Source organism: Leucopleurus acutus (genome assembly GCF_964270905.1).
Source record: "Leucopleurus acutus genome assembly, chromosome: 6".
Classification (NCBI taxonomy): Eukaryota; Metazoa; Chordata; class Mammalia; order Artiodactyla; family Delphinidae; genus Leucopleurus; species Leucopleurus acutus.
The window spans coordinates 73,775,076-73,799,104 of NC_139149.1; the positions used below are offsets into that span (position 1 = coordinate 73,775,076).

The following is a 24,029-nucleotide window of genomic DNA, read 5'->3' on the forward strand; positions in this document are numbered from 1 at the left end:
GGTGATGAAAGAAAGAGTATTGAGTGTGAAGGTAAAGAGAAAAAGACTGGTCCCTGGGGAATGCTGACATTTACATATTCAGTAAAATGATCATTGATAAAGGAGACTGAGAAGAAAAGCTGCTCTTGGGTAAGCCAGCCAGTCTGATAAAAAAAAAAAAATCATCCTACTGGCATGCCCCACGCTCCATAGGCTTTTGGTTGTCTTTGCAGCATCATTGCCTTGGTTTGCCACTGTTGGACCTCAGCCCCCAAATCAGCTTTTAAGTGATTATTCTTAGTCTCTCCTAAAATTTTCATAATTTCAAAGAAAAGTGTTATCTTGAGGTGTTCTTCTTTCATGGTGGGATAGGAACTCTAAGTGAGGTGGTTCCAATGATTTTTTTTTTTTCCAGATTTTTCTTGCACTTGCTTTCTGCCATATAACAACATTGATGTGAGTAGAAATGTTCTCTACAATTTCTTTGAATCTTTTTTTAATTTAAAATAAGTTACATTGAAACTGGCTCATTTGCCAAATTTTGTGTTAGGAGTCTGGGACTTTTTCAGCATTGTCTGTGTTTTCTTTGCTATTTTTCTTCCTTTCTGTTCATTTGGGGAACTTTCATTTGTATTTTTAATAAAGTAATAATAAATTAATTTCACCATCCTCCCCAGCTGCAGATTATTTCACTTTTGATTATGCAGAGTTTGGGGTGTGCGTTGGACATGACGGAAAGAAGTACACTCGTCTAATGAAACCTATAGATATGGAACAAAGGCAAGAAATTTGAGGGATTCTGGAATGGTCTGGGACAGCCTTTTATTTGTAACATTCCTGAGGTTCAAATAAGAAGTGGTATTTCTATAGTTGAAAATTATCAGTGCTTTTGACTTAAGAGAATCACCACGTATTTCTGGCTCATCTAGCTGAACTTGTACAACTTGTATAGGTTGGACTTGGAGGAAGCGTTACTACAAACAAAACTCACAAATCTTTAGGTATATACATATTCAAATATTCAAAATCAAGACGTGGAGCTCAAATAATAACCAATTTGGGAGAAAATATTGTGAAATAAATATTGAAGGTAAAACTCTGCAAACATTTAGGCTAAATTCATATGTGATACACTGGGACATACGTTTTATTATCACAGTTTATTCAACCATGAAAAATAAGTTGCTTTTCTCTTGTTATCAATAGTCAGTACCCTGAGATTTTTAAGGGCATAGAGAGTGATAATTAGTGTCGTGTTGCCTTTGTGAGTGATGCTGCAAATTGATTTTCTTTATAAGCCAGTATCTACATGATGAAAGGTATTTGTTGTTTTATCTTTTAAACAAATGGCAAACAAAGAATACCACACCACCTAACTTTTCACTACTGAAAATGAAATGGATCTAATATGTTCAAAGGAATTCCACGAAACGAAAACCATTGACATGACAAAAGCGTGCATTTAATTCAATGCTTTGCAGAGATACATCACTAAAGTTGTGTGCATGGCTTGTCCTTTGGGATGGTCCCAGATGTTTATTTTTAAAGAAAAAATAAAAATGGAGCCAACAAATGCAATTAAGGAAAAAAAATCCTTGAGACATAAGGGGACCTACATGTTCTAGTCTAAGAAACATGCAAGTATTACAAAACATTCCAGATACAGTATGACAGATGAACAGTGAACAGGCACTGGAACAATGCTCCTTCTTTCAGAAACGGGAAGTGTAACAGTTATGTTTTCACAAATGGTATTGACGAAACCATCTTTATTTTTAAAGAATTTTATAGAAGGAATTTTAGCACCATCATTAAAGGAAAAATAATAATACACTTTAGCCCTGCCTATCTCCAGTCTTGGAATAATCACAGAAGCATAGCACCTTTTAGTATCTAAAATATAAACAAGACTAGTAAGTCCATCCCAGCTTGTAGAGATGAGGTAGCTCATGCTAAGAAATGTTGGGTCATTTTTCCTATGAGAGTTCAAAGGCCAAATGTTCTAATTCCAATCATCAGATTTGATTAGAATCAGCTCCACAACTCTGAGTTTCTAAATCTTTTTCTTCGTTATAGGCCTCAGGAAGATGAGATTGTACATGTGGAAGACTCTCAACTTTGGGTCCTGAACATTTTTTTTTAAAGTTATGTGGAAATTATTTAGCATTCTATGTTTTCTTAAACAAGGAAGTTCAAATGTATTCAACGGTATACTCATTTAACTTCTACCTATATTGATAGATCGAGTCAAGAGGGAAAGGTAGCTTTAAAATTGAATGAGGAAGAAGTCTAGATTCACCACACTTTACAAAAATTTAGGATTACTTTTTTTTCAGAAATTCCATTGAATATATACTATTTTAACATTCCATTTAAGACAGTGAGAAACTGATATGTTTTTCATGGTTCCCTTTAAAGAGTCTCCATGTTAGTTATACAATATCAAGACATGCATGTGGGTTTCAATCACAAGGATAAACATTTTGCTTTCATTTTTAATTGATAATCTGGAAATGAGAGGTCACAAAAGGGCACTACTTTCTATTTTTCCAACTGCAGCCACGTGAAATAAACATGTGTTGTGGTTTTACATACCCCACTCTTTAAGCTATCTGCCAGGAAGAAAGATTTTCTTATAAATACTAAGCAATTTTGTCATTACATTGAAATAAATTGAAGAAAATGGAGATTTATTTATTCAAACAGTTTACTTTTTTTAAAGGTTGTCATAATCATGGATCATCTTAAACCTAAACCGCTTATTGAAAAATATTTTAAATCAATTAAGACTTGAGGATTGTAAGTAAAATAAATATTCTGAAGGATAAGGAGGCCAGGCACTTAAGACCATATATACAATGCTGATGCAGGATCAGCCATTACTTCAAGAGTCTCAGGATCAGCTTCAAACAGTCAAAGTCCTGTGAATGGTGGTGGTCATTGAGGGTCGGGGTGGTGCTCATTGTTGATGTATCTCGGCTTGCTTCACACAAAACAAACTGGCCCAACTTCGATGCCAAATTCTTGGTCTGTACTGCCGACATCCACAGGGGCAAGATCTATAATGGGCAAGCGTGCCACATTCTGTGTTCTATATTCAAAGATGGTCTTGCCCACATTTCCATTTCGTTTCTGGAATTAAATGGTACAACGGGTTAACAGCATATACAAATTACTCCAAAGATTTTGGACAGCAGCTTCCAAACCAGTTTTTATAAGGTAAAAGCAATGATTTTTAAAGCACTATTTAAAAGTAAGAGCGCTGCTAACATGAAGTGAGATACTGGCATAACTGGCAGGCATTTCTCTCATTCTTTAAATTGAGAAAATGACCTTTATTCTTTTGCAGCTTCCCAAATGGTCACTAACAATATAAATTATGAAAGCCTTTTTGATTTTCACAAGTGAAACCATAATTCATCATTAACTATTTTCCTTTTTTATATCTAGATATGCAAGGGGGAAGACATATAAATCAGTGAAAAATGTAAGGTAACTCAGATTGATTGCATATTTTAGAATCAGGAAATCATAAGCATGGAATTGAGATTAAATAAACTAAGTAACTTGCAGGAGAACCAAAGTGAGTTTGCAAAAGAGCTGCAAGGATCCAGTCCTTTATTGTTTTGTATTAAAATCTCTACCGGTATTTCACGTACTAACACACATTCAAATTTACCCTAAGGAACAACTATAAACAAACTGCTGTTGTGTTTATACACAGGGTAAAATTGCCCCCACCTCTAGTGCCAGGGCAGTATTTTTAACAAAATGATTTTTTTCTTCAACCAGATCAATATGGATCAAAAGTACTTACAGAGCAAGTATCATGAAGAACTACATATCTGAATCTAACGTTTCCCTCTGCTTTGATTTCCAAGTCATTTGACCCTTTGAGAACCACAGCTTTCTTGAAGTTCTTAGCTTGATCATCCATGTATCCTACACTGTTTTTACAGATGTAAGTAATGTTCTGGGAGGCTTCTTTCGATAAAAGGCGCAAGAAGGTCATTTGTGTAATGGCTGCATTAGGTGACTGGTGGTCTCCATAAACAAACTAGAAAAACAAAAAGAGTCTTTGTTATATGTGTCTACCCCTCTTGAGTTCTTATGGTTGGACTAATAAAATTGGCACAAGACAGATTAACAGGAGAAAAAGAAACAACTTTAAATCAGGACACAGAGGTCTCATAGAAATGGGACCTAAGAAGTGGCCAAAGCAGGCAGCTTTTATACTTTTTAGACAAAAAAACAATAAAACAATAAATTTGAAAGGAATTGACAGGACAAAGAAACCTAGGTTTGGGTATGTAATTGGTAAGGAATTTAAAGTTTGGGCTTGGGTAGTAAATTAATAAGGAAGTAACAAGGTTTGTTTATACAGGCTTCTTGGCTCTAAATTCCCTGTCTCTGATGATAAAAATGTCTTTCTGTCCCCCAGTACAGGGACGGTACCTTTCACAAGGGAGATTTATTTCCTGCTTTCGGGGAGACAAAGAGCAGGGTCAAAGTGTCCCTCTTGCATCAACCGTTACTTAAATAACTTTAATTCAAAATAATCAACATGACACTGAATCATATTTTGGAGCGGCCTGCCCTGGGCCCCAATATATGTAATACTGATTAGTTTTATAGTGGGGTGTTTGTGTGTGTGTGTGTGTGTGTATTGATTTCAGACAAATTAATTTTGAAGAGTATTACTTCTTTTGAAGAGTATTATTCTTTCATATAACAAGATAGTATACCTATATACATAAAAATATCTTAAAATTTCTATGAATATTCACAAATAAGAAGCTTTGTCCTTACTACCCCAAACAAGTGGTGATGAAACCAAAGCTAATTATAACTCACCAGAGAAAGTTTAAGTATTTTTAAATTTGCTTCTCTATTTGTTTAAAAAAAATCTTGAATATTACTTTTTAGAAGAAGTTATATACTTGGGCATAGGTTTGGATATTCAATCATGTAGCAAAAATAACTCACTGTTTTTATTGTTAATTATAATAAGAATTAGGACTTAACTATTGGTATAAAATCTTTTTTAACCCGATTGTTATATACTTGTAGGAAATATGAAGTACGAGTTTTCCATTAGCTAAAACAAATAATCAAAAATAACTTCCTACAGGATATTTCCTACCCATCTTCTACTTTGAGCTTTACTTTCAATGCTCCTGTATGAGCTTTTTACATAATATGCTAACTAAATTACATTTCACTTAGGTATATTTAAATTAAAATTTTTTCCTTTTCATTAAATAATGGTTGATTCTAGTATATCCTGCATATACCCATAATGTCCTCCTACTATGTTTATTATGAACAGGAATTCTGAGAAAAGGTCAGCAGCAGAGTTGAGAAGAAAATTTCAGAGTTAGGCTGCCATAAAGAGATCTGGAATAGAATTAGAATCTAAACACTGGACCATGAAAGAAACATAGAGGGGACTAGACTCAGAAAAATATCAATACAATTTACATAATCATAAAAATGCCTTAAGTTTAAATAATACTAAAAGGTTTGCAAAGTGATTCAATCATTAAAAATAATATTATAGTAATTATCTAATATTTATCCATAACTTACCAAATACTAGACACTATATTAAGCATCTTATATACACACAGAAACTATGAGATAAATATTATTGCCCTCACTTTAAAATGGCGAAACTGAAGCTCCAAAAGGTTAAGTGACTTCCTAAGGTCCCAAAGTTAGTAAGACATCCAGGTATGAGTCACCTAGGTCTTCTGACGCTAAATATACTTCCTGTCTTTCAACTATGGCAAGATCCCTTCAAGTCTACACCACAGTCAGTGTCATATGCATTAAAGGAGCTAATATGAAAAAATAATTACTTTTGTACATTCCATCAATGGGAAAATTATCATTCAAAATTTATGTTAATTTAATTCATAGTAATGTTTATGCAATGATACCGCAGTTGTAACTAATGAGAATATATCACTTCAAAATAAACCCAGTCAAAAAATAATAGCACAGTCCTAAATACATACAATAAATAATGACAAGCAATGAATACAATTTTAAGTAAATATATTAAATTACCTGAGATCCTCTATTCATATCAAGACCATACCAAACAGGCTTATTATCAGGAGATTTGCTGGCCCACCAGGTTTTACGTGGTACACTGGATGGGTTTGCTGAAATACATGTTTCTCCTGTTTCCATGTTGCAGTAAACTTTGATTGCATCTTCAACAGATCCCTGGTTAGGATCAATCCAGTATTCACCTATTTTCCAAAATAAAAATATTTGCTAAATGAAAAGAATTTCAAACATGATTATGAGTCTCTAAAAGAATTAACAGAGGGTTCGAAAATATGAAGTCATTGATTAAGGACTCTTTGAAGAGAGAATCACAGTTAAAGAAACACTCTGCAGCTAAGGAAAAAGTAACTGTTATGCATTTGGGCCCTTTCTACATGCCAGGCACCTTGCCAAAAGGTGCCTAAGGCTCAAAACACAAATGTGAAGAAAATATCATTATACCCATTTTACAAATGAGAAACTAACCCATTTTACAAATGAGAAACTATACCAAAAAGAGAGAATCCACAGTAAGTAAGCAGCTTTGCCAAAATGAACGTGTTCCCACTTAATTTGTAAAGCCAATATTTTAAAACAAATAATAATGGAAATGTAATAAAATAATGTATTCAAAACTATGAATAAAGTAAGTAAATGAGTCAAACTACAATTAGAATGCTATGAATTATCTCACTGGCCTTATTTAGAATTCATCTTCTCATGTAGAAGAGATCCTTGAAGCAGGATATACCAAGATAGTGCTTGGTGCTAGAGATACAGTCAGTAAACACACAAACTAATAAATTTTTGTGCATATATGTCTATGTACACATCTGTGTGTATATTTTGTACATATATAAAATATATGTATATATATTACATGTATATTTATATATGTATATATAAATATATACCAGTTATATAATAGTATATGTAATATATGTATAAAATATATAAATATATGTATGTATATATAAAACGTATGTATAAAATATATAAATATATGTATGTATACATAAAATATATATATAAACTATGTAGGAAAAACTGCATTTTAAATGAAATGAAGGGGCATTTATTTGATGGTGGGATGTAAGGTATAGAGTTAGTAATCAAATTGCTTATTCTGCAAAGATAACAATTTTAGCTATCCCTGTCAATATCATTTCAAATTTAACTGAAACTCTTAAGCATTTCATAGCTCATTCCTATGGCCTAGGATCTTTCTTTTCCAGGTCTTATTAGATTCATCAAAATGATAGAATTTTGCAAACTTCAGGCATGGTATATACAACTAGAGAAAAAGACTATTTAATTCCAAAATATTTTATAACATAACTATAACATAATCCTGCAGCAGAGATTACTGAAGTGTGATTTGTAGAACAGTAAATGACATGAAAAGAATTCCATATTCAAATAAATTTGGGAAATAAAATTTATACTTTATTCTACTCTTGATGATCCAACTATATGTTAGCATATTAAATCCCTGAGAATTACTGAGGTAACCAAATATATTTAACCTTGCGTAAGCAAGTATTTTGGACATTTATATCACCACAAAATTATCAATATTTTAAGACTTCTGGATGGAAATGGAACTACCACCGTGAAACTGGATCATGAATAGGCTACGTCCTCTATTAAAGCGCTTAGCTTCTCACGCCCTAATTTTTCATATCATTGGCCATCCCCACCACTAAACCACAAACTCTGTGACTGTCCACCATTTTCTCTCTTGTGTCTATCACTAAATAGAGAGTAAATAAAATATTTTGGAATGCATTGGAGAATTACACATCAGAAGCAATGAGCTTTGCTCAAATGGGCAGCTGTCTACTCACCGCTCTGCTTTGCAGAATGGCAAAGCTTTAAGTCATCACAAGTTCGGGCTGGGTGCTTTCTAGAGCCATCAGGGCTGCGCATGGTTTCGATCTGACTACTGAGTGACTTCAGGGTAGCATGCACCCCTGGGTCCGTTCTGTTTTTGTCATCAGGAGCTGCCTGATCTTCAGTAAACTCTGGAAGTGGATCTGGCATGCTCTCATCATAGTGCCCCATGATATCCCCAAGAGCAGCTGTAAGGTGGCCAGGGGGACCCGGAGGGCCAGGGGGACCAGGCTCGCCAGGAGGACCCTAATTTAAAAAAATTGGAAATACATTTAACACATTTTTTTGGTTTTTGTTTTTCTGTTGGACGCAAAGGCATTGATGGGACTTGGTGCAGAGAGAGTTACAATGCAAGACCCCAATGTGATGGTACTTGGGAGATCTGTGACTCATGCCCTTTTTAAACTAGATGGTTCTGGCCTGTGAACCTGTAACATTCCAAGGGTGAGAAATGATGCATAATTGCTTTTCAGGCAACATATCTGCAAGTTGGCATCTGAGGTAAATAAAGAGCAAAGCACAAAATATTTGCTTTGATGTTTACCCTTGAAGATGCAATACACTTTATGTTAAGAATATATAGATATGCACACTCATTTCCAAACTATTCTGGGCAAGGCACAACTAAGATGTTTTAAAAGGATTTATGGACAGAAGCTGAATGAGGATATGCAGAGGAGTTGTGGGTGCTAGTTCTATAAGACTACACATCAACGCCAAGGAAATACACACAAGAAACACCCGTAAGAGAATTTCCCCGTATTCCCAAATAAGGGGGGAAAGCACAGGAAGTCTTTTTATGTGCATTAGTTAGTGTGTAGATCAAAATCCTCTCTATACTAAACAAAACTGGAGGAAGTTCTCTTTGCCCTTTTTATTAGCAAAAAATAAAGAGCTGTCTTACTTTTTTTTGCCGAACAAGACCTACTAGAGCAAAAGGGAGATAAGCACAAAAATTGGCAGAGGCTAGAAAAGTGGATCCTCTCTATTAATTTCCTTCTGCATTTTCTCAAGGAAGAACTCAGCAACTTGAGAGAATTAACCGACAACCTGAAGATATGTGTGGTCCACATCTCTCGTGGGGAGTACAGTCTTGGCAGGCAGAAGGCTGGAGTTCTGTTACTGGCTTCGCCACTTGTTACATGGCTCTGGAAAGTTGCATCAACCTCTAGTGCAAACATTTCCTCACCGTCAGGAGACTTTTAAATCTGTGTGTTTTTTTTCCTTTAAGATCATATCATGATTCCATACATTCCTTTATGCTAATCTCAGGGGAGGAGATCTTTTTTCTATCAAGGACCACTAAAACACAAGATGAAGTCAATCAAGAGCCACATAAGTCAGAGGTATTCCAATTCCGTGGCTGTTTTCCATTTAAAGAGAGAGAAATAAACAAATAGAAAATATTCCTCTTGATGACCACAGGAAATGTAAAGCTATTCTTTCCATGTAATAAGTAATAAATATTTGGCTTAATGGTATTGACAATAAAGGGCAGAGACAGAATAAGAAAAGGAAAATAAAACCAAAGAGGAAGAAACACGAGGGAGGGATGCATAAACTCATATACACACATGCACATATATACATACAAGCATGACAGATAGAGGAGACTTTCTCAAAGTTTGTCTTCTAAGAAGCCAAAGTCTAACTAAAGCAATTTTTATAGCTTTACATAATCCTCAAGTCAATACTACTGAAATATTTTATTAAAAGTTTTCATTGAAATCCTCTCTGAATTTCATTTTCAGTAAATAACTCTTCGATTTCAGAGGCTTCACTTTCCAGCATTTTCATGAATGAATGCATTCATCAAATCTCACATTTAGTCTATTGCCTTTTAAAGCAAAGCAACATTTCCATAACTCTAATTATAATACAGTCATAACTTACTATTTGCTTTCATTGATATCACAAGAAGTCAAGGCCTAAGTAGCTTGGACACTGATTTTATATACTCTGAATAATCTGCATTAAAATGTTTGAAATAGCTACTTATACAGACAAGCTCTTATGTGACTTTCAGACTTGTTTTCAGGGTTCCCTGAAGTCTTTTGTCCATCATGCTGCACAGACATTCTTTAGACAGAATCCAAGCTATGAGAATCAATAGAATCAATCAATCACTTGCATACAAATCTGTGATTTTACCTCAGGGCCTGCTTCTCCGACACTGCCTCGTACACCAGGAGGCCCGATGGGCCCAAGTGGCCCAGGGTTTCCTTCTTTACCTGAAGGACCAACTGGGCCTGGAGGACCCTGTAAGCAACAAAGACTGCATTTTAGATTCTAGGAAGAAAATCTTTACAATACCTTTCTCTGATCAAAGAACTATTTCTTTATGGAATTATCAGAGTGATTTCTCATATTCGTTTTCCTAATGACTAATAAATGGAGTTCTAGCACTTTCTAATGTTTACTACTTCATCACACATGAATTTTCCACCATCCATGCAAGGTAAAAGACCAGTGTCAATTAAAAACGTTAATGGACTAGTCATCTACTTTTACTGGTAGGCAATGTTTCATCAAGTTTCATGTATTGTACTCCTAACTAGAAATTCAATTAAGTAGGAGTAAGAAAATGACAGGAGTGTCTGATATAAATTAAATTTGTGCGCCTATACCCCAGAATCTCATCACATCCTAGTAATTTTGATACTGTTCTCAATTTTATGTGTGATTTGTTTGCACTGTATTGAGATACAGAAATACACTAAATACACTGTATTTAGATGCAGAAAGTTTTTCTAATGATTTTCCTAAGTAATTTTGTGTGTCAATTGTCTTACGGCATTAATGACCTATTAGAGGCAGCATTAATACTAAAGTAGAATTTCTATGAGCTTCAAATATTGGTTTCATTTTATGATTTGCTTCCTAGTTAGCCTTATGCCAACCATTTCTGAGGAACTATTACAATTACTTAAGGGAAAAAAATAAATACAGCTTCAAAATCTATCTCCACTTCATGGTAAATCCTATTATATCATTTCAAAGAGTACAATTAAATGGAAATTTCAATAAACACAGAGTAAGAAAATGAACTAACAGATGAGTATATCCACCCTAGGTAAGAGATTTTAATGTGGGCCCATGAAGTAGTATGTCATATTTCAGGATATTTCTACTTAAAGGTAAATGTGAATGGTTTGTCTCATATGTTTGCTGCCAGCTTCAGAGAACCTAGGCCAACTCCAACTTCAGGACCATGAAAATGATACTGAAGCACTAACAGTATGCCACCAGGAGCATTATTATTTACATCTGCAACGTATTACGTTTTGTTACTTACTCTTGGGCCAAATGGTCCTGGGATTCCAGCACTGCCTTGTTCACCATTGGGACCCTTAGTAGGAAAAAATAATGATGCCAAAATATTTATATCCTACGTTTTACCATTCTTACCTTTTTCAAATGTCCCGTCATTGACTTTAGCAACATAAACTACTTTCATAAAGTCATCAACCTCTATAATGTTTCATGAGTTGACCAATACTAAAGACAACTGTAGGAGTAATGGTGCATATATCCTTTTGCTTTATTTCTTTCCTACAAAATTACAGCAAATATATGAACAATTATATTGGATAGCTAGGTAATTAGTTATTCATCGAGATATTCTTTGAAATGAAAATAAGATACAAAAAAAACCCATCCATTTTATAGACAAACGTTCATGTCAAGATACCTGTGTATTCTCACATGCAGGGCAAATAATACTTAAAGGGATAACTTACAGGAGGCCCAGGAAGACCTTGAAGACCAGTAAAGCCTCTGTGACCCTTCTGACCTCGGTCACCTCGGTCTCCATGATCACCTTTGTCACCTCGAGGTCCTTGGGGTCCCTAGAAATAGGGTCATAGCATAGATATTGCCTGTTGAGACTGCAATTTACTACAATTTTACTTTGTGCAATTGTATTTGCTACAATTTTGGGTACTGTATTTTACATGAACTAATATATTTACTTATCTAAATAGTATTAGACCTAGGAATTTTTGTCTCTTTTTCTCAAGGAATTAAGGCAATCATTAAAATCATAAGATGTATAATAACGCTTTCCTAAAGATTCAGTTTTTTTATGTTTATCCTACATTCAGACTAAAATGAGGTATTTTAAAGTTTGATCTAGCCTATCTGAGACATTTTCCAAAGATTATATTTCACATATTTAGCTGATATCATTATGTAAAAATACTCCCACCATATATAGATTCTTTTAAATTAAAACGTGAGTTCTTATTTACTTATGTTACTTCTAAGAATAAAATGTTTATTACATTTGCATATGCAGACAAACTAACTAGATATGAGCTGGGACTATGTTAAGAAATTGGCCATATTTGAAAGTTGCAGAGGGAATAGATCTTAAAAGTTCTACCACAAGAAAATAAAATTTGCAACTATGTGGGATTATAGATGTTAACTAAACTTACTGTGGTAATCATTTCACAATATACACCTATATCAAATCATTATTACCTTAAACAAGTACAGTGTTATATGTCAATTACAGCTCAATAAAACTGGTGGAAAAATAAGAAATTGGCAAAAACTTGTTTGAACAAATGAAAGAGGAATATCATCATCGAGCCACATCCAGCCAAAGAAAACACAAAGAACTCTATGTTATCCTCATATCTGCAATATCTGTACCCAAATCAATCAACCCTGATCCTGAGAAACTAAAGAAAAAGCAATAGTTGAGAATCTAATTGTGGGACAGAAACTACACCAAGAAGTGAAAATTATCTGATCAATCTTATCAGTCACAGACTTTTTCTTTGTAAAAGTCTCGGGTAGTAAAGGCAGCTCCAAGGGTCTAGTGGTTCACAGTAAACTGACAAGTAACACAGGGTCACCTACTACAGGGAAAGCTTCTGTTGTCTTTAAAGTTTTTCTAAAAGAGAATTGAAATTCTATCAATCTGACTTTGGAGAATGGAAGATACTATCAAATACACTGGCTCTCAGGTTAACTTTTCCCTTATTAGTTTTTTGTTCTTATTTTGTTTGGTTCTTATTTTTTAAATTGGATATCCTAATTGTCAAACAGTACGAGAATCTTCTTTATAATAAAAACAAGACTAGACCTCAGTAACTTTTACATATTGTATAAAACAATGTAAAGTTAAATACTAAAATCAGTTTGAATGTTTTTATAATGTCAGAAAGGTTATTTTAATTTAGAGATGCCCCCAAATTTCATAATTAAAATAAACTAAACCAGAAAGCACCTATTTAAATTATTAGAGTTCATTTAATCATGGAAAACAAATTGTAACTGGTTAGAAAACCATTCACTTGACATGCCATGTAACTATAAAATCTTCTCTAGCCTAGCTCAAATCAAAGCTGAGAATGATGATTTAATAATAGGTCATAATTTTAAGGCTATAATTGTTCTTCATGAATATAGATATTGATATTGAATACAGATATTGATTTATATAATGGGTGTGAAAGAAACATGCCCGTAAGAGATGATTCACTCATGATAAGACATCAATATAATAATCATTAACGTCGAAGCAACTGCAAAGAGCAAAAAAATCAGAACATGGGCAGGGCAGTCTAGTTGAAAATAAAATATATTTGGATAGTACTTTTCAAGTTTACAAAGAGCTTTCAAACCCATTTTCCTATGTAATTTTTAGGAAATCTCAGAGAATGGCACTATTTCTCCTGTTATTTTGGGAGAAAATTGTGACTCTAAAAGTCTTAATTGATTATTGAAATAATTTTTAGTTAAATTCAGAGGAGCTATATTAACATTATAAAAACAAATATAAACTCCTGGGTATCATTTTAAATCAACATTTTGTTCAAAGCTTGAAGAATTTGGTAATTTTCACTTATGAGTCTTAAATTGTACTTCTTCTTTGGGAGTATATTTTATGTAAGAAGACATATATTTTAAAAAAAAACAACAGAGAACTTACAAGTAAGCCACGTTTCCCAGCTCGACCAGGTGGTCCAATAGGACCCCGAGAACCCTAGAAGAAATTTTCACAGATATTAATACAAAAATTTGGATGTATTATATAGACATAGAATTCAAGAATATATGTTTGTAGTTGAATACTTATATATGTGTATGTGTGTATCTAAGTGTATAGTTCTATGGCTAATTAATTAAAACCAGGCTGAAGTCCCTAGGTATAAGAATGTGCTCACTATAACCCCAATGACATTTCTATAGTCAATTTTATCTATGGTCTTCACTGAATGAAGATCACCTTAGTTGTTTACATAAGACATTACTTGCTTAAATTTAACATGACACATCCTTATTACATTTCCCATAAACAACAACATTTTTAGATGATGAAAGTCAAAGCATCAGGGTTTTTGAATACCTATTACCTATAGAATACCTATTACCTATACCTAATACCTATTAGAAATCAAATTTTTAAGACTAAAAAAATTAATTCCTAATTGACTGTTTATCATTCTTTGTTTAGAGTCCTTAATCAAACACACATGTCATTGAATGCAGGCATATATATAGCTCATAATACAGTATGTTGATGTTTATAACTGTCAGTGTGAAACTGACTCTCCTTACCGGATCTCCTCTTTGTCCTGCATCTCCTGGGGCACCAACAGGACCGGGAGTTCCAGGGGCACCCTGAGAGCCTGGCAGACCTGCAGGCCCAGGGTCTCCACGATCACCCTGACAAGAAAACCATGATATTATCTTTTTAATATTAATTCTAAAACAGCCGTATTCTATATGCTCATGCTATTCATGAGAAGGAAAAATATAACTTTTTAAAACATATTTATTATTTTACTAATATTTTACTTAAATATTTTAACTATATTTGCTTATTAATAAATCAAACTGAAAAGAATGAGATATTTTCCCCCAATTTCATCCCTCCCCTCACTCTCACCCTATTATTCCCATAGTCAAGATTGCTGGACTATAGGAGTGGTCACCTCCAGAATTCAGCATGTTTCTTAGACCAATAAGCCTTCCAACTGGGGTATCCGTGCACTTGGTATAAACAAAAACTTTCCGAAGAGTGTAAAAACAGGGAAAATTCTAAGGAAACCACTTTCCAGATTTTCAACTTCATATGTGTTCTTTCAGAAAACTGACTTGGAGCATCCTTCCCTACTTCCTCTTTAATAATCACCCTTCTCTCATTTTATGAAATAAAGGCAGATATCATACAATCTGCAATCTTATTATGCTGCAGTGCTTCGAAGAATAAACACCACTGGGCATCAAACTAAGGGACTTTTCCAGAATGCACAGTTCACTTAAGAATAAAGCAAAGAGGTATTCGGAAAGAAAGAGGCGGCTCCTTATTTTACCCAGAGGACCCCATTATGACAAGGCTCTGAATCTTACTTGTCTCTTTAAGTCAGAGATGAGATTATTGTTACATGAACATGTATTAATATAATTATTTGACTTGAGAAACGGAGTCAGACCTTTTTTCTGACAGAAGTTAAGTCTTATTTGACTGATTAGTTTGGCAACCAGGATAAACTCTGGCAATTAGGTTGGAGAATTGATACATAATACATTGAATAAGCTGAATTGGCAACTCCAAGATTTTGAAAAAAATATTTTGAAAGCACATGTACATTTAGAATTTACCAAGAATTACCTCCTTTGCAACAATTAAAACTTGTGATTAAAATAAAATGTGATGGCAACTTAAATTATGCATAGGGGTTCATAGATTTTCAAAATTATATCAGGGGTACATCAGCAAAATCTTTGAAGACTACCACACTGGACAATATATTACCGACCGAGGGAAAAACCCAGATGCCAAGAGAATTTGCATTCCTTGGCTTTCCGGTAGATGGAGGGGAGTGGCGTTACCCCAAGATTCTTCAAAACTCTTTCTTCCCCTCTCTTTGAGTGCCTACTAGATACTTTAAACAAGTTATTTGAAACACAAATGCCCAGTGGTATAGGTACAAATCATATTTAAAGTATTTGAAAATTGAGGTTCAGAAAATATGTTCAAGATCACATAGCTAGTTACTTAAATAATCAAGATTCCAACCAGGTCTCTCAGGTTTCAAAGCCCATTCTGCTACATGATGAGCTCCTGGAGTGGAAAGAGCCTCTGCATCATAATAGACATTAGAGAGGGTTTTTGTTTTTGCCTTCCATTTACTACTAAGTAGTCTGAGACAACTGTGTGACTGCCCAAAGGGACTAGAGTTTCAGATAAAGTTGGGGATATTTTCAGTTCAGCACATGTCTAATTTAAGAACACATCATGAAATATACAATATTTAGAAAGACATGGTTTATTTCCTCATGGGGCATTCACTTTAGGAGGTGAGTAGAGAAATTTAGATATTACACAGCTCTATTTGTGCTGCCATACTTTTGTGAACGAGTTTGAAATTTAGACTACTTCATATGTATCCTCATCCAAAGCCTTCATGGAGCACCTTTTCCTACTGTTAATTAAAAAAATGCCATTTCACTTGGCTATGTATTCAAACTTTCATTTATAAGATCTACTCAAATTATGACATTACAAAAAATATTGTTACAATCAGAAATTTCAGGGCTGCATTGGAGCTATGAGAAGAAAGAGTAGCTTTTTACTCTTTAGTATTACAAAGATTTCAAATTTACATTACTCCAGATTTTTTAATCAGTGAAATTGCCCTTACACGTTCTCCAACAGCACCATCCCGTCCTGGAGTGCCATCATTACCAGCTGGACCCTATAAAGAATCATATTTGAAAAATGAATTAACTGAGTAATAAAAAAATCACATTCCAATTGCCAGAAAAATTACAGCATGTTTTCCACCTCTCTTCCATACTATAAATTAGCATTTATGGAAATTTCAGTAGAAGAAAGTCTTCTGCCATCTTTCTATTACTTTGATTTGCCTGTAAAATTATTAACACATTCTTACATTTTTGGTGCCAACTTTAAATGCAGTTTTGTTTAAGACACTATTTTCCACTTACAATTCAGTGCTTATAAAGTGCAATGTTATTTCCTTTCCCCACATACATATTTCATATTCAAGTATTAAGAATGCCCAGTTATTTACTATAGCAGCTCAACTTTAAAACTGTCCTGGCATTTGCTACAAATTTGGGCTCTTCAATGTTTGGTGTGAAACAGTACTAAATCTATGTTCAGGTTGGCTTCATCAACCTCTTCAATGGTGGGCCCAGAGGAGATGCCACCAGATGGAGGAGCTCCACCACCAGAGAAGCCCCCAGACATTCCTCCTGGTGTGCCTCCTGCACCAAGTCTAAATTCTTCATTTCTATTTTTTATTTTTAAAAAAGAAAAAGTATTCAAATTCCTCTAAATAAATAGACAACAATTACATCCCCGGTATTTTATGTTTTGTTTATATTATCAGTGAATGGTTTTCCTCACATTTACTTACCCAAATAATATCCTTAAAGTTTAAAGTAAAATATCTGTGTTTAGATATTAAATTACTTTAAAAAATATATAGTCTTCTTTTCCTATTTTATTTTGATTTTTTTCAGAACTATATTTTTACCATTTGAGCAAAAATTGCTTTGAAAGGCATTAATTGTTTCTTTCAAGAAAATGTGACACTAAATGTTTGGTGATTTACTCATTAAAGCACTGAACAGAGGAAATTCCAACCTATAACTTCTCAAATCACCTTTCAAAAGCTGATTTCCTCTCAGAAGAGACTAAGGGAACATGATCTCCATAATGTAACTTTATAGGGATATGTAAGTAAAAGCATCTCTACTTACTTTGCCCTCTTCACAAGCTGTAACAATTATATTAATCCTATCACCATAAAACTTGGCAATTTTGACAAATATGCCATTACAGAATGAAATACTAATAAGAGAAAAGGTAAATGGTTGTGTCCTTTCACCTTCAAAATAATTTGGCAACAAAATAAATCAACTAAAATACTTGGCTCCAGACTAGATGAAAGTCAGTGCAAGACACAAATCTTACTACTTTTTCTTATGTCATCATTTAGTCAACTCTCTAGGCAGGAACACATCAAGAAACATCACTAGGAAACTTCCTTCAGGTCAAATGTACAATTTCTAAATTTCTAAATTGACTTCTAAATTTAAAAAATGTCCCTGGAACACCCAGATGAGGAGGGGAGAGGGATTTTCACTGTAGTACTCACTTCAGGTCCTGGTTCTCCCACAGGGCCATTTGAGCCTGGGGGCCCCACTGGTCCAGGCGGGCCTTTATCTCCTGGTGCACCAGTTGGTCCTACTTTTCCTGGTGTGCCCTGAAATAAAAGTACAAATATGTCCACCACTTCTGAAGAAGTTTAAGGAGGCCAGTTCACATAAAGGCTACATTTATTCAAATGGCACCCCAGTCCCTCCTTCTATAGTAATAATTGTCCATTATCCCACAACACTCATGTCACTGTAGTGCCTTCCCAGAGGCATGCGCACTTCTTATCACAATCATCCTGACATATCAAAGGGAATAAAAAGCATCCTTTGCACTAAGTCAGGTTCATTTTGGTTTCTAATCTGATGTATCATTGTCATTTCTGGATGCCCTTCTTGAATCTGTGTCACTAGTAAGATTTGCTCATCTTTATTCATTTCTGCTTTGTCTGCTCACTTTACTTCTATATCCTGGCACTTTGGTCTCAGTATTGGGAGATTTTACTTCCAGGTTCCTTGGCTCACTCCTGATAACAATAAGACAGCCCTTAACTCCTGGTTTTCTGGTTTCACATCTCCACCCACATGTCCCCAGTTCCAAGGTCCCAGCAGTAAATCTCTCTGTCTACATTCCACATAAAAACACCATTTTTTCCTCAAGCATGTAAACTTTCAGCAGTAAAATTTAGTCTCTTCAAAGCTAACAGTGAGTTAAACTTTTATCCATACTCCAGGGAATATGAAATTCTTAGCACCCTCCAGGGAACAGGAGATTACTTTCAGAATCCTTCTTTATTGTTCACCCCACTTTCACCTCCAATATTACTTTAGCTCAACTACTTCTTCCCTTTGATGGTTTATGAAAACTTACTCTCTCAACTGTGAAATATGAGTGTTTCTGTTAGGCATGCTTATTTAAAAAGAGGCTACCTACTCTCCAGGAGATTATCCCCTTTCTCTAGCTCCATGGATATTTTTAATCTTTGAAGAAAGATTTAGAGTCACCAAAATCTATATCCTTATTTGTCTACTTCTCTAGTCCCAGGGTTAAATAACTATATTTTTCAAGGACTTTCTAAGGTACTTAAGTAAAGAATTTGACATTTAAAGTCCAAAGGTTTTTAAGATACTCAGAATCTGTGTCTAAAAAAGACTTCAAATCTATTAAGAAAAAAAAAAGATAAATTTTCCCTTCACAAATTTTATTGCATATAATCAGATGAAATATCGACCAGCGCAGCTACTCACTGCTGGGCCTGGAAGGCCGGGCATCCCTCGCTCTCCACGCTGCCCTGGCATGCCGACGATTCCTCTTTGCCCAGTAGTTCCAGCTGGACCAGGGGGACCATCTGGACCCTAATTTTGAGGACAAACTATAATGAGGAATTCTCCAGGGAAAACTATATGCAAGCACTTTACAATAGATCACAGCTTTACAGGTTTTTTGGTATGAGAAAAAGTTCTCTGTTCCATAAAACCATACTATGTATGAGTAGTCAAGATGTGTAATCCACACTGAGCCTCTAACATTATTTAAAGGTGAGAATGGCCCATTTAGTTGGAAAGGAACTTGAAGATTAATGTGAATATTAGTAGAATAAAAGAGGTAACTATTCAGGCAAATATTTTTCCTCTTTTTAAAATGACTAGAAAAATTTTAAAACAAAGAAATAGGGCTCTATCTAAACATATTAATGTTGAGGCATTTGGATATTAAATAAAATAGTTTGGTTTAAAAAAAGGTTCTTCATTCAATACAGATATTTAACAAAAAATGCTTCCTTGTTTAGTTTCTGAACACCATATCCATGACTATTATATTTTTATATCTGTACATATACTTTTTCCTAGAGCAGAGAATTATAAATTAAAAACCTATAGGGCATAATGCATTTAAAGGATTATGAAAGTGCTCAGGATAATATATAAACAGTTTCTCTGTGGCAGTAATTCTTATGAATTTTTACTAGTAAATATCTCAGTTAGAGGTGGTCTAGAACAAAGATTCCAAACTTACAGGTTGCCCATCTTCTCCTGGGTCCCCTTTGTCTCCTGGGCCACCAGGGGGGCCAGCTGGTCCTCGATCTCCTACTCGTCCGTGAGAGCCGGGGTCCCCAGGAAGACCTGGAGGTCCCTCCTTCCCAGGTTCCCCTAAGGGCCCTGCAGGTCCTGGAGCTCCCTAGTACAACATAGAAAGAGACCCGGGAGGGCAAAGTGGAAGCCACGTTAGAAGACCTAATGTGATGGTCTCTGCCTCAGAGGCAGATTCCCAAGCCTCACAGGTCCATTTTTCCTGTTAGATGATCACTCAGTGGATTTAAACAAAAATAAAAAACACAGCTGCCACACAGCTGATTCATTTCCCAGAGGAAAATCTAAATTATTTGCAGTTACCTTTTAGTCATTATTAAAAGTGTGCTGACAATATTGAAAACTCAACTATACTTCAATTAAAAAATAAATAAAAGTAAAGTGATTTGGAATTGCAAAAAAAAAAGTGTGTTGAAGTTAACTTGAATTTTCAAACTCCATAAGGCTCTGCCCCAACAATGAATACATAATATTGATATTTTATTGTCTGACCTGATCTTATAATGAAAGAATAACTTTTATTAAAGATAATTTCAGAGATTCTTCCTAACTGAAAGAAATGATTATTAGCACACAATACTGTTACTATTTAGTGCCCAAATGAAGTAACAGTCAAACATTGGGGCTTAAAGGGATTTGCAAATAAGCTCCTCCAGGAAACACTGGATGATTAAAGAAGGGTTGGCTCGACAGCTTACCACTATGAACTATTGGGACAAGAGTTGTCAACATGGGATAACAACTAATTAAGGGATTAAACAAAAGAACAAATAATAACTCAATTAAATATATGTGTGTATCATTATAATATGTACATATGTATGTGTTTGTGTGTATTTTTATGTGTGTGTAAAATTACTCCGCTATCAATGATTTCAATTACTGAATCGACTTACAGTAGGACCTGGAGGTCCAACTCTGCCGGCAGAACCAGGAAATCCTGTAGCACCCTAGAAATATAACATCATATAAGTAATTTTAAAATAAAAATTAATTCTATACACTTTATAGGGATTATTAATTTTACAGGGATACTTAGGCCTTTATATTCCTCTTATTATGACCAATATATATTTTTTCTTGTATCCCATGTTTTTGGGAATGGATCTGGATTAACTAGTAGGAAGGATACTATTTTTCTCTTTCCACTTTCCATTTCTCTTGAATACATACAAGTATATTGAAGGCAACGGCTAGAATCACATTAATATTTTATATAACAGAATTATACAAAGTACTTTGACATTATTCATTCCCTCTTCCATAGGTAATATATTATTTATGTTACATATGAGGCAGCTGGGTCTCCAAGATCAAAAAACTAATTTTAACCCAGATCTGCATCAAAGTTAAGGGCTCCTCCCACTACTGTATAGTTATACAACTAAAAATTTGTTGTTACAGGTTCAAATGAACTTTAAAATGGCTATAAAGTAATAGGTATCTGTGGCTAGCTGTGTGTAATTCCCAGAGCTTCAAACCAACTTACAGGTGGACCCTGAGTTCCTCGACCACCTTTTAGTCCAGGAACGCCATTAGGACCCTAAATAGAACGAAACAAACAAAAGATTGCTATAGGATAGAAATATGGTCTAAACACAAGGTCAAACAGTGGGCACTGGACTCAACTTGTGTCTTTTTTATTTGAAACTTACATGAGGGCCTGGGGATCCTGCTAGACCTTGTGGTCCAGGAGAGCCAGCATCGCCCTTCTGTCCTGGCTCTCCAGGTTCACCTTTTACTCCAGGCTGCCCATCAGGACCCTACATTAATTGAACAAATAAGCAATTGATCATAACACTTATAGATATATTATTTCATGATAATTATTCTTAACATATCATTTATTCATATATGGTATAATGGTGCTTTGAAATCAGTATAAAAGCATAGAAGAAAAGAAAAAGCCCTGATAAGATCTTTGAAGACAGTCTGAAAAAATGTTACACCACCACACTTTTATTATAACAAATAAGTATATAATTCAATATAATGCAAATTCATCCATTTTGGGGCCAGTTCATGAAAATATGTATTGAAAATGAGAATATTGCCTAGAAAACTATGTTTTCCAGAATCTTGAATATACCTTCAAAACACATGACAATGATAAGTTATTAAGTTCATTGCTGTAACAAGAGGAATGTTCATTTGTAAATTAGGGCTATTTGAAAATCATACCTGGGGTCCAGCAAAACCAACGGCTCCGGTTGGGCCATTTTCACCACGAGAACCCTAGAAGAAGACAAACATTACTGTAGCTTTCACACATTATTCTAAATAGGAACAGTATTTTAAAATGCAATTATATAAATTTGTAGTGTCCTGAAATGTACATATAGAGAAAGTAGACATATTGCTTGAGGAGGAGTCTTAAGCGTGATGTAAAGGGTCATAGAAGAAATTTTCCAAGGCCCAAAGTCTCAAAGAAGCTTCTAATTACTTAGTAAATGAGCTGCCTACCTAGACTTAATAGATTGTATAGAAATAATGCAATGATTTTTTTTTTAAGTTTAATGAGAATAGTAAAAGGTGAAAACCAGGAAGTTAAAAGTAACCTAATCCAACAGGCCTGGTTTTATAAATAACAAGACAAAATGATGAATCGTTTTACTGCTCAAGCTCATACTAAAGAACATCAAAATACTGTCACTTACAGGATTTCCACGGGAGCCAGGTGGGCCAACTAAACCTCGAGGGCCAGGTTCTCCCTAGAAAGCAGATTTTAGATTGTTATTGTCCAAAGCAGTGGCAAAACAGTATAACCGTAGGATTTGGGCCCTATGTGTAGGGCGGATGGGAGGAGAACTCTGAGATGATCTAGTCCAACTGTCAAATTTTATGAAAGAGAAAACATTATGAAAAAGATCCAGCATTCAAATCTCAGGATTTTAAGTCCACAAAATAACAACTTGTGACATTACCTTTTCTCCAGTAGGACCTGCAGGACCAGGAGGACCCAAGGGACCCGGAAGACCCTGCAATTAACATAACATAGGCATACTGAGGAAAAGAATGCACAGAAATCTCCATGTTTAAACAAACTAACAAAGAAGGGACTATTTTGTTACAGCTGACTGCTTTTGTAAAACATTACCTATAATAAATGATATAACTGTATATTCTCAATATTTTATATAGTCTAAAACAATTTCCAATGGATTTTCTCCACAAAACGTTTTAATCTCTTTCATCCAACTCAACTCCTCCATATATAACACCGTCTTCAAACATTAGTATGAAATTAGCACTACCCTTCAACAGTGTTTCTGTGTTTCTTAGCTTATTTAATTTTGCTAATACCTATTTGAAATGTGACAATAGATTGAAGAGGCTTTTCTTTTTTTGTATAGAATACTATATTCTTAAATTATACTAGTGAAATATCACTCCTTTATTTTTTTTAAAAAAGTGAAATTCTACTAAAGCATTCAGTTTTCCACATTCCCCTGAGATGAAAAGGAGTTGCCCTACCCTGCTACACTGAAGATGACGCTGTTCTCTGGCTCAGAATGTAGGGTGCTACCACATGGGGTTTTCTTGACATGAGGTTACAATCTTTAAACTGCTGCACTGTATTGGAATCCTTCCTAAGACAGGTTTTTTCTCTCATATTTGTGTATTGCCTCTTCACAAGCTTTTGTCATTTAATTTCTGTATGCATTACTGCAGAAACTTAAGGAACAAAACGACTTTTTAATTTTATATCTGTGACAAGAACATAAGAAAACTGTGACCTTAAATTCTCTAGATCTATAATGAAACAATGTTCTGCCATCCGTTTACCTAATATACTTCCTTAAAGGATTTGATTAAATATAAAGGTGACTTTATTACATTCTCATTTTTTTCATACAGAAAAA

At 34.5% G+C, this 24,029-nt stretch overlaps 1 protein-coding gene across 1 annotated transcript in view; it reads right to left on the minus strand.

The window, feature by feature from the left end:
- Positions 1 to 1,731: 1,731 nt before the first annotated feature.
- Positions 1,732 to 24,029, minus strand: part of COL5A2 (collagen type V alpha 2 chain) — a 67,982-nt gene continuing 45,684 nt past the window's right edge. The window contains exons 33-51 of the mRNA XM_082841848.1: positions 23,091 to 23,144; positions 22,824 to 22,877; positions 22,348 to 22,401; positions 21,822 to 21,929; positions 21,656 to 21,709; positions 21,063 to 21,116; positions 20,093 to 20,254; positions 19,324 to 19,431; positions 18,078 to 18,185; positions 16,593 to 16,646; positions 14,503 to 14,610; positions 13,874 to 13,927; positions 11,670 to 11,777; positions 11,225 to 11,278; positions 10,081 to 10,188; positions 7,884 to 8,175; positions 6,052 to 6,239; positions 3,797 to 4,036; positions 1,732 to 3,111 (exon numbers count right to left, since the gene is read on the minus strand). Of these exons, the coding sequence (XP_082697974.1) occupies positions 2,965 to 3,111; positions 3,797 to 4,036; positions 6,052 to 6,239; positions 7,884 to 8,175; positions 10,081 to 10,188; positions 11,225 to 11,278; positions 11,670 to 11,777; positions 13,874 to 13,927; positions 14,503 to 14,610; positions 16,593 to 16,646; positions 18,078 to 18,185; positions 19,324 to 19,431; positions 20,093 to 20,254; positions 21,063 to 21,116; positions 21,656 to 21,709; positions 21,822 to 21,929; positions 22,348 to 22,401; positions 22,824 to 22,877; positions 23,091 to 23,144 (2,109 nt within the window). The 3' untranslated portion in view covers positions 1,732 to 2,964. The remainder of the gene's footprint in view (positions 3,112 to 3,796; positions 4,037 to 6,051; positions 6,240 to 7,883; positions 8,176 to 10,080; positions 10,189 to 11,224; positions 11,279 to 11,669; positions 11,778 to 13,873; positions 13,928 to 14,502; positions 14,611 to 16,592; positions 16,647 to 18,077; positions 18,186 to 19,323; positions 19,432 to 20,092; positions 20,255 to 21,062; positions 21,117 to 21,655; positions 21,710 to 21,821; positions 21,930 to 22,347; positions 22,402 to 22,823; positions 22,878 to 23,090; positions 23,145 to 24,029) is intronic.